We start from the raw sequence: 15,479 nt of genomic DNA on the forward strand, positions 1-15,479 counted from the left end.
CGAATATCCTTGTATGCCGACGACATACTACTATATCTTGCTTCCCCATATAAATCCATACACGCAGTACTGAACATATTCACAAATATCGGGAACTACTCTGGATATGCGATCAACTGGAGCAAGTCAGTGCTGTTTGTGCTCCGGGGTGAGGTACCCCGACTTCCAGCAAATTATGCGACAGAAGTGGCCAGGGACGGTTTCAAATACTTGGACATTTGTGTCACGTCGGACCAGGTTCTTTTCCATAATTTGAACTTGGCGCCCCGCTCAACAGGCTAAGAGCAGATGTGAAACATTGGCGGTCCTTGCCTCTCTCCCTGGTGGGTCGTGCTGCCCTCTCCAAGATGCTAACTCTTCCACACTTTTTATATATCCTTCAGAACAGTCCAAATCAAATCCCAGATTCATATTTTACAGCGGGGGAGAGTGAGATCCGAATGCTGCTATAGGATGGTAGGGCTCCCAGGGTGGCGATGAAGAAACTAACAAAAGGTTGGTACAACGGAGGCATAGCATTACCAGACCTTCAGCTCTACTACTGGGCTGCACAATTAGTAGCTGTAAACCATTAGATATATCACCCCCCTACCGACCCGGCATATGCTCTGGATAGATACCAAACAGATCGCTCCGGCTATTTAAGGGGCTTGTACTCGCAGTAGGATGAAGAGGTATTTTGGGCCCACCTCGCACACACTGAGAATTTGGCACAAAGCAAACTATCGCCTGGGTTGGGCAGATACTCTCACCAAGGTGACGCCGCTGAGGTACACCCAGAGACTGGGCATGCGGTGTTATCAACCGGGGTTCGATAAATGGGATATGATACGAATTTCAGCAGTGAAGGATCTGGTTAAGAAGGGTTCAATCCTTACGTTTGGGGACCTCCAGAGACAACACCAAATGACTCAAGGGGAGATATTCAAGATACCTGCAAATACGGCATGCAATACAGGCGGCCTTTCCAAACTTTACAGATATACCAGACTCATCACCATTAGAGGACCGCTTGTTAGATGGGCCACTGCACTCCAAAGCCATATCAATGACTTATAAAAAACTTAGCAATAATGTGCCTGATACCTTTGGTAAACTATGGGAACAGTGGCGGGGAGACTTGGGTTCAATTGATGATGAAGACTGGCGATTGGCCCTTATGTCCCCAAGAGAAGCAGCCATTACACTTAGATTTAGACTGATACAGCTCAGAATCCTCCACCGATCGTACATGACAGGGAAAACCTTGGCCAAAATAGGTGCCAGACCTGACGACCTTTGCTTGAGAGGTTGCCGACAACAAGCCACCTTCTATCACATTATCTGGGAGTGCCCAGCTATTCGTCCTCTGTGGGAAGAAGCCACACACCACATACAGACTGCGCTGGGAAAGGAGGTGGTCCTGACACCGCAGCTGGGGTTACTGAACATCTGGGCCGCAACCGACCTCACCGACATCGAACAGCAGTTAGTGACACTGGGGTACACACTGGCCAAACAGGAAATGGCGAGAGGATGGGGAGGGGTGACTCCACCCACCACCTCTGCTTGGGTGAAAGAAATGGATAGGTGGGTGATGGCGGAGACGGAAGTCTTTATAGCTCGGGAATGCCCCAAAAAATGGGACAGGAAATGGTCCAAATGGAATATATATTGTGGGGACATATGTATATCCCCGATGGTGGAGTTAGAAATGCGTAGGAATACGGACAGAGAAGTGATTGTTTAATGTATATGTGATGCTGACTAATGTATAATGAGTAATGGTATGAGCAACTTGGAAGTTTATGATTTACTGCTATATGTATGATTGTCTCTGAAATCAATAACAACATTTAATAAAAAAAAAAATGTGGGGACAGATCTGAATATATGGATGACATGCCGGGGATATATTTTTCATACACCTTCTCACAATATACCCACAAACCCTCCTTAGAATCACCCCTCACTTTATGTAATATGTCATGATTTAAGACTAGCAAGATGTTTAACATGTCAGCATTGTGGGTAATGATGATGTGACATATGCCCCAAAAAATTTAGTGATGTTGTTCTCTGGTCAATAGACATGCTATGCATGCATGCATGCGTGAAAACCAAATCATTCATAGCATACCTGGCAATCACATATAGATGGCACTAACATGAATGTGAGATTGCCCACTTACAAAATGTACATCATTCAAAACATTACCGACAGGTAAATTGGGATTTGGAGACTTAGAGGGAAGAAAAAAATAATAATGAAAATAAATAGCAAAAACCTGGTAGGGATCTATATATGTCCAAACAAAGTCTCATAACTTAAATAGCTCTGAATAAATGTAATCCAATGACAAAGCCACATAAAGTTTGAAGACAAAAATGGAAACAAAGTTGTTACACTTTTTCATCCAGCATGGGTTTGTTGCTTCTAGACAAGGGTTCCTGTGAGTCGTTTAACGTAGTGAGCGTAGCCACGTCAAGGTTGACTTGTGTAGACATGCTGACTAGGAGGTAGGCCTGGCACCTCAAGATGGGAAGGAGAGATAAAGGGTAAGAGATAGGTGGTGGGACAAGCTGGCTAACAATCTTGACATGTTGGAAAGGTTGGTTTTGTTGCATTATCTTGTTGCAGGGGAAAAATCTATTACAACGCAGGCATTACATTGTGGTGCCTTTACAATGCAGTCAGTACCACTACTGCGACGTTACCTCGAGTTCCATTACAACGCAAGTCAATAAAACGATTTGCTTTAGAGAATGCGGTGTTGTACTGGTGTTGGATTTTAGGTCCAACACCTTCCCTACTGATACACCGACTGGAGTTGGAATAGTAACTTAAACTATTCCAAAGTCAAGTGCGTCCCTAAAGCAAGTTGTTGTAATGACTTGCTTTGTAGTGGAACTCGTGGTAACACTGTCGTGCCATTGACTGCGTTGTTAAGCCACACGTAGTTTTGGCATGCATGTTAACAGATGCTATTCACTGCAGGGCATCATGAACTTCCTGAAAACTGTGGATGTCCTCATGCCCTCTTTGCTGAGATCTATCATGGCCTTCACAAGTACCCGATGCATGAATATCGCATACATGAGGCCCTCCTTAGTTCAGTATGGTAATGAGTCTGGGATGTAGGTGGCAAGTGAGACACAAGAGGAAGAGGAGGGGCTATCTGCAAAGAAAGTTTCCATCTCTGGTGTTCTAAGGTCGGGAGGGTTAATGGTTTCTGAGAATAGAAGAGATGGTTGCAAGAACAGGAGATGTTGTGATTTTAGCAGCAAATAAAGGATGAGATGGAAATTGACTTTGAGTTCTTATCAGTGGCTGAGACTAACTTATGCATTCTGCTCATCACTTTTATGGTTTTTCTTGCATTAATTTTATCACTGATTTTAAAGGACGGAACTAACATTTCTCTACCAATGGAGCTACTTTCTCCTCTGTGTTCTCCTGACCCTTGAGCAGTTGTTTTCCATTGATTGACACATGCTGCACGGTAAAAAAAATAATATTGGCAATAATGATCATTTGGCAGACATGACAGCCCCTTGGACATCTAGCCAAGGCTCCACACAAAAGCCGTATTACAATATACAACAGAGACCAAGACCATATAAACTGGTCTTCAACCATTAAGCAGCATATCGCTTAACCACTCATTGTTTGCCACGTCTGATATGTTTACTGATTAAGGGTGTGTGCAATATGTCCCTCTTAGATAAACTGTGACTTGTATACATTGATGTTCGAAGTCATAAAATGATGAGCGATCAAAATCATGCAGGACACAAATCATATATTTCATGGAATTTACATGGTATACAGAGTTGAGAGATATGCAGCTTTCTGGACTTCAGTTCATTAATTGGAAATATATACACCCTTTCTTTTCTGGTAAATTTACAATACGGTGATCACATCAGACTAAGGGTCAGATTTATCAAAATGTCATGCAACGTAACTCAGGGAGACACCTTTTTGCTCTTCGATGTGCTGCGTGACAAGGAGAGGACAGGAATGCAGCACATTTAACAGGCGCATTCCTGTCCTCTGCTTGTGTTGGTTCACTATGGTGCCAAAGCAGGCACCCATCCACCATGGTGTATTCCTTCCTGCACAAAAACAATCCTCAGAGGCTTTTTCCTCTATCTACTTGTGCTGTAGCATTCCTCCTCTTCAAGGAGGTGGTTAATCCCAGAAGCGGCCCGTGGTGAGAGTGCTGCCGGGCAGTGACGTGGGGCGGCTAAGAGGCAAGGTGGGGGTTAGTAAAGTACGGAATACAGCCGAATAGAGGTAAGTAAACATATACATAAATAAAATTAATTTTGTGGTCCATGTTGCATCGCCAAATGCGATGCAGCACGCGCAACGAAATTCATTTTATTTATATATATGTTTACGTTTGTATTTCTAATACAAACATTGGCATAGGATTTCCTTACAAATCAGGTCTACATGAAAGTGAAGCATTTCATTTTAAGGCACTCCTGCATTCCCAGGGTCTTCTCCTCAATCAGGCAAAAACCCACCCTGATTCTTCTGGACTTCAAAGGGACATCCGTTCGCATAGATGTGGGATAAGGGATGTATTCCGTTTGACAGGAGAATCAAGATCTAATCTAAATTTTCTTCTTTCCAGGGATAACAGAAAGCACCAGCAAGGCAGCAACTGCAGATCCAGGGAGAGAAGGCATATTGCATTCATGTAGATCCTAGGTCCATCTCCGTCTCACATTATTAGTCTGTCATTTCCTTGATGATTGGAGTCCCTGCTTAGAAAACTTTGAAGCACCACTTCTAGTCTCAGTGGAGGGTTCTTGTTCCATAGCTGGATCTTTGACAGTTGTAAATGGCATCTCGGTGTCTTCCCCACCATTGCCCATTCTTCTGGAGGAGAACTCTCTGGCTGATGTCTCTGTTTTGGACACACTAAACTTGCAGAAAGTCCCATATTTTATTTCAACCTTAGGGAGACTGCATCTATCCGGCAGATCCTCCTGGTTGGGGTTGGGCACTGTGACCAGAGTAGAGTGAGGAGTGGTTTGTACTTCTATAAGTGCGCATGCACACTCAGCATGTTCTCCATGGGGCTGTGTTGCACAGTCCCATGGAGAACATGCCCAGGCTCCCAGGCACTGCCTGAGTGTCCAAACAGGCCACTCAGGCCAATCATGATGCTGCTCATGCAGTGTCGTGACTGGCTGGGAGAATACGGGAACCTGGGTGCTTCCGGTGCTTTCCAGCAGGTGAAGAGGACGGAGGAGAGGCGTGCGGCAGCGAAGGTAAGTTTATATGTAAAAAAAGTTTTTATCCATTCCCCTCACTCTCCACCGCAGCACCCCCGTTCTGAGGCAGCCACCACTGAATGCCAGGTGGTAGAATTGGCTCAGTCAATCATTGCTTGGGAGAACACATTCTCCTGTCTCAATTTGTTTTGCAAGGGAGGAAAATTAGTTTGTAGAGCCATCTGCAGGAATTCACGATATTGATCTCCCTCTGTTTAAACAATAGGGGATTCAAACTGATTACCAGGAAATTGATCATCCATGATTGGAAGTATGCTCCAAGCAAAATACCATCTATTCACAATTTGTTTCTAAACCACATCATGCTTTGATTAGGGATAGTTTGTTTTAGTGGAGGCCCAATGACCTTCTTTATGTATTTCAGTGTCCTCATCTTTATCTTAAGAGGAGTGTACACACTAAGGAATTTTACTGCTTATCCTCAGAGCCATATTTAGTTAATGATTAGAATTTTAGATTCTGCTAATCTGTATTTTTGTTTTTATGCCAAGGTAGTTCTACTGTGCCAAGTGTGACATAATTTTCCTAAGTTACAACATGTGTGCATTTACTTTACAACGGTTAGTCTGTTTTAACTCCCGTTATAAAGGGCATTAAGAAATACCGTGTCCCTCTGGTATGCTGATGTTTATGTCACACAGCACCAAAACAGGCTCATCAACATTCTGATTGTTTTTTCTCATTATTACACTAAAATTCATACTTCTGGTAATGATATAATCTTCACTTGAAACTGAAATCTCAAAAATACATTATGTGGAATTACCTGAAAACTGTCCGTGAGCAAATGGACATCTTACCCAGGACCCTTGCTGTGTCGTAAACTGTAAGTGTAAGAAAACATAATTAATCAATATCTTTCATATCAGTATGTATTAGTCGGAAGCACATCGCATATATTAATAAATATACTTTGTTTAATTATTTCTGCTTATTGTTGTGGATGCTTTTACATAAATCTTTGGACAGAGTATCTTAGTGGGAAAAAATCAGCAACACTATCCCCCTAACAGAAAGATTAAGCACTAGTCTGTAATTATTTGTAAAGAGCCGTCTGGTGGAACACAAAATTATGAATACATTACCTACCTTTGTAGATGATAAGGATGAGATTTTTAAAACTTAGCTTTAGTTGTGCAAGGTGAAAAATCCGATTGAAGGAGGATACACATAAAGCGTGATCTGAATTGCACCAGGTTTTGTAACCCGTCTGAATTTAGGAATTTCGTAAGGGGCCACACTGGGTAGTATCAAAAATGTTTGGCTTTCAGGGAAAACAGCTTCTCTGACAACTGAATTAGCAGAAGCCTTACTCTCGCAAAAGATTAACATTGCGTTCATCACGGAGACCTGGCTCAACAAACTCTCCTCCCCCTGCCTAGACATGCTTGTGCCACCAGGCTTTTCCATTATTAACAAAGTCAGAAAAGACCAACGAGCAGAAGGGGTAGCTATCATTCATAAAGACAACATTTCCTTCAAGGAAATAGAATCATGTAAATACAAATCCTTTGAATGCCTTACAGCCAACATGAAGACCAGAGATAATGGAACTTTGCTCTGCCACCTTCTTTATCATCCACCAGGCAACACCTCCTCATTTGGGTAACACTTATCTGACCTGATCGCTCACTGTGCACTCGGAGATGCCAACAATCTAATTCTTGGCGACCTTAACCTACGGTGGAATGAAACTAACAACCCACTTATTCAAACAATATCCAATCTCCTCTGTGACAACAATTTAACCCAACATGCATGGAGGAGACGCAATACAAAGGGGCGATCCTGGATGCCATCATCGCTCAAAGAGATGCAATTACAATCAACCATATACTCCCCGTGGACTGGTCAGACCATCACATGATCCTATTTCATATCAAGCAACAAATTCTATCCCAAACACCTATGCAAAAACCACCCCAAATGGTCCAGAAACCTCTCCCAGGTTCCCATAGCAGTCTTTGAAGAAAGGATAAGTTTGCTTCTTCCTAGCTCCAACGACCACCTCTCCACAAGCGAACTCACCGAGCATTACAACACAAAGTTAGTGGCTACGCTTGATCAGCTAGCGCCTCTAAAGCCGAAAAAAATGAGCCGTCCAGGTCATTGTTCAACTCTGACCTCAATACTGAAAGGAGAAAACTAAGAGCCAAAGAAAGAAGTTGGAGTAATAACCCTACCTCCATCCTCCACGAGCAACTCAAATCAGCTCGCAGGAAGTACAATAACCACATCAAAAACAAGAAATCCTCCTTCTTCTGCTCTGCATTGGACAGCGCAAAAAATAGACCCAAAGAGCTCTATAACATCATAAGGCAACAAACCTCCAAGCCCGTGACCTCCTCTATACAGGCATCCAAAGAACTATGCGACAAATTCTGCAACTTCTTCAATGATCGGATCACGAAAATCGAACTCTCACTTGACGTCATCAACACGCACCCTACCAAGAGCATCACGTCTGGGACGCTCGATATCTCTCCCTGTCCTTTACCAACTCATGGCTAAGCTTCTGCCCCATGCAAGAACCAGAGATAATCACGCTGATCGCCACCTCCAAACACAGCCCATATTCTAGATCCCATTCCACCCCTACTGACTAAAAAACTAAAGTCACTCACCTTTCTGAAAAAAACCCGGCCTCGACACTACAGAGATAAATAACTACAGACCTGTCTCTAACCTCCCCCTTCTGTCCAAAATCTTAGAAAAATGCGTAATCCAATAACTAACCCAACACCTGGACAACATCAACCTCCTGGACTCCCATCAATCTGGCTTCAGAAAAGGCTGTAGCACAGAAACCGTAATCCTCAACATCATTGATGATATCCATAAATCACTTGACTCTGACCAATGCTGCCTCCTCATTCTCCTCAACCTCTCGGCAGCATTCGATACGGTAGATCCAAATCTTCTCCTCACGGCGCTCCAAGCAAGAGCCAGTCTTGGTGAAGCGGTCCTCCAATGGTTCCCCTCCTTCCTGCACAATCGCACTCAAAAAATACAAATAAAAACATACGCCTCTGATCTCCATCCAATCAACAAGGGAGTACTACAAGGCTCAGTGATATCCCCGCAACTCTTCAACATCTACATGGAACCTCTCACCAAACTACTCAAAACAGCCAACATTCGTTTCCATCGCTATGCTGACGACACTCAGATATATCTGTAAACCACATCCCTCAGAGACATTCAAAGACTCAATGAAGTACTGAGAGATGTTCAACACTGGCTGTCATGCTATCACCTCAAACTAAACCCTGACAAGACCGAGACTCTCCTCATTTCGAATAAAGATGAAAAAACCCAAATTGCCAAATGGCTAAAGGCAGTCGAAGTGCTCAAAGGGAATCTCACACTGGCAGACTCTGTCAAATCATTAGGCATCACTCTAGACCCGAAACTGAGGATGACCAGACACATCAAGAACTCGGCCAAGAGTGCCTTCCTTAATCTCAAACTTCTGAACAAGATAAAACCTTTCATTCCACCAAATGATCTCAAACAGGCCACCCAAACCCTGGTATTGTCAAGACTGGACTATGGGAATGCAGTCCTCTCAGGAATACCAAAGTTCCATCTGGCTCCAATCAAAACAACGCTGCATGCGGCAGCCAGAATGATCACCAGCATCAAGAAATTCGACCACATTTCCCCTGCACTCAGGGAAATCAAATTGCTTCCAGTCGAAATGCAGATCAGCTTCAGAACAGCCTGCCTCCCGCATAAAACCCTACATATCGGCAAACCTGAACATCTGGCAAAAAAACTCAAAAAAGCCAGTCAGGCCAGGAACCTCCGAAGCTCAAACTCCCTCTTACTCATCCCATCAAAAACTCAAAAACATAAAACTGCGGATCGATCCTTCGCCGGAAACGCTACAAAAATCTGGAACTCTATCCCCCATGCATCTGAACCACTACCTCTTTTGTAAAATTCAAAATCCAACTCAAAATCCTGTTCCTCAACTGCTCCCTAGGGAATCAATAGGAACAATTGGGGTAGGGAAGCAGACAATCTGCACCGCTGCAACTCTGAGACTACGAAGGACTCCATAGTTAAAGACTGTCCGGCACCGGTGCACAGACATAATATCGACTCCAAAATATCGTTTGGACAGAATATCGAGTTTTAAATATCGTTTGGACAAAATATCGACAGGACAGAATATCGACAGTCAAAATATCGTTTTTAAGGTAAGTGAAGTAATATCGACTGTAAATAATATAGAAAGTGAAAATATCCAAGTATATAATCTAGATAGTAAAAAATATCGTTTCTTAAATAATATTTCATTATTTATAGTGTTTTTATGTTATAATATGTGTGAAAAGTGTCATTTTATGTTATAATTATTTTTAATTAATGATTTTTTTTTAATTATTGTGTAATTTTATTCTGTAGCGGGTTGTGGGTTTATAGGGGAATAGGGTGGGAAGTAATTTAATTATAATTAATTAAATATGTAAATGTATTAATTGGTAGTAATATTTAATTAATTGGTAATTAAATAATATTTGTTAATTATTTAAAATGTAATTGGTAATTAATTTAATTTAATTGATTAATTGCTAATTATGTTAAATTAAAGGGGTATTTTTAGGGTTCAGGGTCAGTTTTTGGTTTTTGGGTAAAGGGGTATTTTTAGGGTTCAGGGTCAGTTTTTAGTTTTTGGGTAAAGGGGTATTTTCGGGTTCAGGGTCAGTTTTGGGTTTTTGGGTAAAGGGGTATTTTTAGGGTTCAGGGTCAGTATTTAGTTTTTGGCTAAAGGGGTATTTTTAGGGTTCAGGGTCAGTTTTTAGTTTTTGGGTAAAGGGGTATTTTTAGGGTTCAGGGTCAGTTTTTAGTTTTTGGGTTAAGGGGTATTTTTAGGGTTCAGGGTCAGTTTTGGGTTTTTGGGTAAAGGTGTATTTTTAGGGTTCAGGGTCAGTTTTTAGTTTTTGGGTAAAGGGGTATTTTTAGGGTTCAGGGTCAGTTTTGGGGTTTTGGGTAAAGGGTTTTTTTTAGGGTTCAGGGTCAGTTTTGGGTTTTTGGGGTACAGGGGTACAGTGTAAAAATAAAGTAAAATTAAATTTACATTAATTTAATTTAATGAAATGAAATTAAATTCAATTATATTAAATTAATTTTAAATAATTTAAATTATAAAAATTATTATATACTTACCAATACTTACGTTGTAATGGTAGTGCGTTGTAAAAGTTGCGTTGTAACGTCATATATCCACTGTTGCACTCCTTGGAGTGGGAATAGTAATTTTAACCCCTAAGCTATCCAACGCTTTCCCTACTGTTGCACACACTGGAGTGGGAATAGTAATTTTTACTCTTTTGTATTTGTACGTTAATAATATTGGCTATTATTTAATTAAATTTTGTTACTATATATATATATGTTTTAAGAAATATGATTAAAAAAATATAATTGTTTTACTTTCATTAATTATTTAATTATTAAAAGTTATTTTAAGTATTGTTAAGTATATTTTAGTAATTAATTTTTTATATTAATGTAATTAAACATTGTTTTTATTAAAGTCGATATTTTTTACAACTATATTTTTGTAAACGATATTTTTAACTCGATATTTTTGTACTTACCTGTTTGTAGATAGAAACTCGATATTTTGTCTCTCGATATTTTGTCAACGATATTTTTGTTGGTGGATATTCTGTCCCTCGATATTATTTCAGTGATCCTCCGGCACCATCACCATGGTGCTCTTTCGTCTTTTGTTTTTTGTACTCTGTGAATCTCTGCAATGTATTTGAAGTAAAGCGCTCCGATACCCTAGGGTCTGGCTAGCGCTGTAAAAAACTTCTTAAATAAATAAATAAAATAAATTAAGTAAAATATGTGGCTTATTTTGTTTTAATTACTACTTTATTACTGCCGTATGATAAGAGAAGTTATCCAAATAGCATATTTCATGTGGAACATAAACCTTAGGTATGAGGAATAGTCGGTATGTCTTTTTTCTATAGACCATTCATTCATATCTTCCAGATATCTATCAACATCATGGGCATGCACTGCAGTTATGAGATACCTGAATGGGTGCTGGAGTAAACGGTGGGTAACAGAAAATAGTTTAGACAGTTAGGTCCAAATGGAGTCATCAATAATTTAGGGAGATGCATACTGAGCTTCGTGCTGCATATTTCCTGCCTCAGTTATTGGCCTCTGAATTTTGAAGGTGCATATATTGATCTAGTTATCAGCCAATAAGCAAGAAACAGTACAAACCTGGCCCAATGGCATGAACCTTGATTACCTTGAGTCCCAACGCCCACTGAATGTCAAGTCACTTGAATTCAGCATGGACACCAACCTCACCCACAAGGAAGATATTGCCTAAAACACAAGAGGATGGCCAACAAGCTGATCTCTCGTCTAAGGTAAGTGAAACGGTTTTGTGCAGAAAGTGACTTTATGACTGCTGTTCACACCCTCATACTTTTGGTTCTGAAAGGTGGTAGCACCCTGCTCCATGGCCTCCCAGACTCCACAATGGCACTCATTAAGGGCCTCGTACACAACAAAGCACTTCTTGTCCAGGGACGGAAGAAATATGATCAGATTACCCCCATCCTGGGCGAACACCACTGGCACCCCTTGCCGATCAGCACTATCTTCAAATCCAGCGGCATCATTTACGAAGATATCATAACCAGCATCCCCGCTAATCTTGAATACATGCTCATCAACTCTGGTTTCTCCAAGCACACCCAAATCCAAGGCACCATCAGACTGCAGACTAGGATGTGTAAAAAACAGAAAAACAAGGCAGCAGGCCTTTTCCATTTATGCACCCAGGATCTAGAACAGCATCACCATATCCCTAATGACAGCTCCACATTGCTACAATTTAAGAAAGAGCTGAAGCCACACCTATTTAAAGAACACTACATCACAATGCATCAATAGTTCACAAACAAGTTATCTCTCAGATAACTTGTTGGCTTCATACTTGCCTTTGAACCTGCACAGCGCTCTGCTCCCTTTTTGGCTATGTTCTCACTATATAAATTCCATATACATAAACATATACATACATCTTTCACAATGGGCTTGTATCCCATGATCAGATATGGCCGTTGGAATTCCAAGAGAAACATTGGATGATCATCTATCAATGGAACACATCTTTACAAGCTTACCTATTGCTTTAGAACTGTAGGCCAGAAAAAAGTTGGTTTCTTGTTGTTTAAGACGTTTTAGGTTGGCCCATACCTCTCTGTATGCAGGATCCCTTAAAGCCCTGTGAACTCGCTGAAGATGCATGCATGGGCACTTGAGCTCCGTGCCTTATGAAAGTCTGACTGCATGACACTCGCTCATAGCGAGGGTCAGATTAGCAACCAGGTGCTGGAATTAAGTATTACTGTCTATTTATTTTTCAACCTCAAGTTTTATTTTTAGAGTTAGAGTCAAAGTGATTGACTGATGAAAATAAATGAGGCCAGCAAAAAGAGAGGGCAGAGCCTTGACGCCCAGAGCAATGAGTAACCAGTCGTTTTCATTGTATTTGCTCATTACTGCCTTTACTTATATCTATTAAACAATTACTATATTCAAAACGATTTTGGGGGCTATTTACATAGGCATTTCAGTTTGCATACGGTTGTACTCCTTTAGCACCCTATTTTAAATGCCTTTGTAAATTGGCACTGACATCTATAAAGGAAATCAAATGTTACAGCTCAGGAAATATTCATACACTCCTACTTCAATTAGCAAGGAATGTGTCCTCTTTGCTCATTTACTAATAGTAATTTAGATATTTGGGAGAAATAAGTACTGCATGTAAAAGTACATAAAAGAGTACTCCTATAGTACTCCAATGCTAAAAAATTAATTCGTGAATCAGCTCCTTGTGTATATTGTAGCGCGCTATGTGTATGGTGAAATGCTTACCCATGACTATAATGGAACGCTGAACTGATACATCAGAAGAAGACGCATTAAGAAGCATAAATAAAATGCACATAGTATGTTGGCATTAAGAATGTAAGTTGCAGTACATGGACTATAGAATCATGCTAATATATAACCAGCTGGTCATTGATGGGTTTGTTCTGCCTACAGGGCATTAAAGGAAATATGTCAGGATTCACTGCTGCAAAGCCTGTAAATCAGTGAAGATTTACCATCCTGTGATTGAACCCATGCATAAGGTAGAATACCATTTAGAACAAGTATTTACTGCGTAGATTTCATTACGAACCTTCCTCTGCTTGCCTCAGCTGTAGACCAGTCCAATAAATATAAGTCCCCGTCCTCTACCCTATCCACATATGCAGCAAGAATAAACTCATAAATAATGGAGCGGATATTGAAATCAGTCAAAATATAATTTCTATATCAGTGAATTATCTAGCTCTGGTTATGAACCAAAAAATGCAATGCAAAAACTGGCAACACTTTCAATGTTTTGCTAAACTAAGAAAACATATAAAAACTAAAATGCCTACTACGTGGGTAATGAAACTTCTCATTTGATATGAGAGAACTGTGCAAATTGGCTGTAAGCCTCGTAAGAAATTAATAAGACAGGTGCTCTGTAAACCATGTGGCCTACAAAGTCTGAACAAAATATTGGAATGTACAATAATTGTTTGGCAATAAATACAGAATGGTCTATTGGCATGTCAAATGTTAACTACTGATTAAAACACTTATATAATCAGACGTAATGTTTACCTAACAGAACTATGTTTGTAGCCAATGTAGATCCATATCGCCGTGTTGAAGAGTTTACCTTAGAAATAGACAAAGTATTAAGAATGACCTAGCCACATCAGTCTTCTCACTAGAAATGTTAAAACCAGATTTTTTTAAGCAAGCTATGACTCAAAAGGGCCTGTTACAAGGAGACATAATGAATAGATCACTGAAGAAAGGTCTGATCTATCATGGGCAAACAACACCTTAAATCTTTCCCTTCCTCATCTACTCAGACTTTGTTACAGTTCAAAACATCTCATTCGGGACTATCTCAAGGATCCGGATCTCAGAAGATCTGTGGTACTCTTGTTTGCCTTCTGGTGTCATCACATTCTGTAGATTGATCTCATCTGTGGTGTTTCCATGTGTTCCCATACACCACATGGTACGTGGCAGGATAAACTGCATGACGAAGCAACAGAGCATGAAGAACAAAGTTGTGATGCATCTAACAATTGCATTGAACTCCTTTTAAATACTGGAGAATTCTAACAAGGAAGAGGAAGGATAAAAAGAGGAAGTTATTTCACTTCATGATCAATTTGAACAATCTAAACTGATCAATGGTCTGAATGAAATTATCACACAGTGATATCTGACATGAATCCTATAGCATAAATTGTAAGGATCTTAAGTCACTACACCTATCGCAGCTAGTGCACGTCATGCTGCAGGGAGAAATCAGCACACCCTGGAACAACTATGCTTGAGGTGTATAGTCCACTATTATGCTGCAGACCACCAAGCAAAAACAGGTTTTACATACTTGATTCCTCAGAGGTGGTGAGCTATTGCATCAGAGGATGCTAAGACAAACCACAGCAACAATGTGTGGTAAGAAGCTGAGTCACAAGACAAGAAAATGTGCCGGGACAGCGTTGAGACCCAACAGCAACATGAAGTTGCATCAGAAGAGATGAACAGGTCCTGCAGTAGACCTGAGTCCTGTCTTCGGAAGGCAACTGCATTGGAAGATAAATGCCCATTCTGTGGCTCTGTAGAGGCACAAACTTTTAGTGATAGAACCATTTAGCCTTCAAGGAGAAATAGGCCAATTACCTACATCTCTACTCATGACATTTAAGGTCTCCACCACAAATGATAAGGTGAGGGGTTGGTGGCAGTACTAGCTGTGTGAGATACCTTGTGTCTTGTGCTGATTTCTCATATAGTGATCAGTCCCTTACACATAGCTACTGTCATCAATACATGAAGGAGTACCAGATTTTCTACTGTTTTGCGAGAGGGCTAAGGATGTTAGATTCTGGTGACCTGCAAAGGCACCATTCACTTGTGCCTTTGTTCATAACATCGATGGGCAATCTCATACAGAGGCAGGCCTCACAAAGAAAAGTGTGAAAATCCCTTCATTCAGGGGCTTTACCCCAGAACTTTACTGACTGTCAGCTGAGGCATGCTTTCTCATCTATAAAATCTTTGGACATCATAAG

The 15,479-nt window shown here is 40.7% G+C and overlaps 1 protein-coding gene across 2 annotated transcripts in view; it reads right to left on the bottom strand.

The window, feature by feature from the left end:
• IL17REL (interleukin 17 receptor E like) overlaps nucleotides 1-15,479 on the bottom strand; it is a 705,004-nt gene that overhangs the window by 222,363 nt on the left and 467,162 nt on the right. For both annotated transcript variants that reach the window (XM_078679532.1, XM_078679543.1), the window contains one exon: nucleotides 6,059-6,116. In XM_078679532.1, the coding sequence (XP_078535658.1) occupies nucleotides 6,059-6,116 (58 nt within the window). The remainder of the gene's footprint in view (nucleotides 1-6,058; nucleotides 6,117-15,479) is intronic.

Source organism: Lissotriton helveticus, chromosome 1_1 (assembly GCF_964261635.1).
Source record: "Lissotriton helveticus chromosome 1_1, aLisHel1.1, whole genome shotgun sequence".
Taxonomy (NCBI): Eukaryota; Metazoa; Chordata; class Amphibia; order Caudata; family Salamandridae; genus Lissotriton; species Lissotriton helveticus.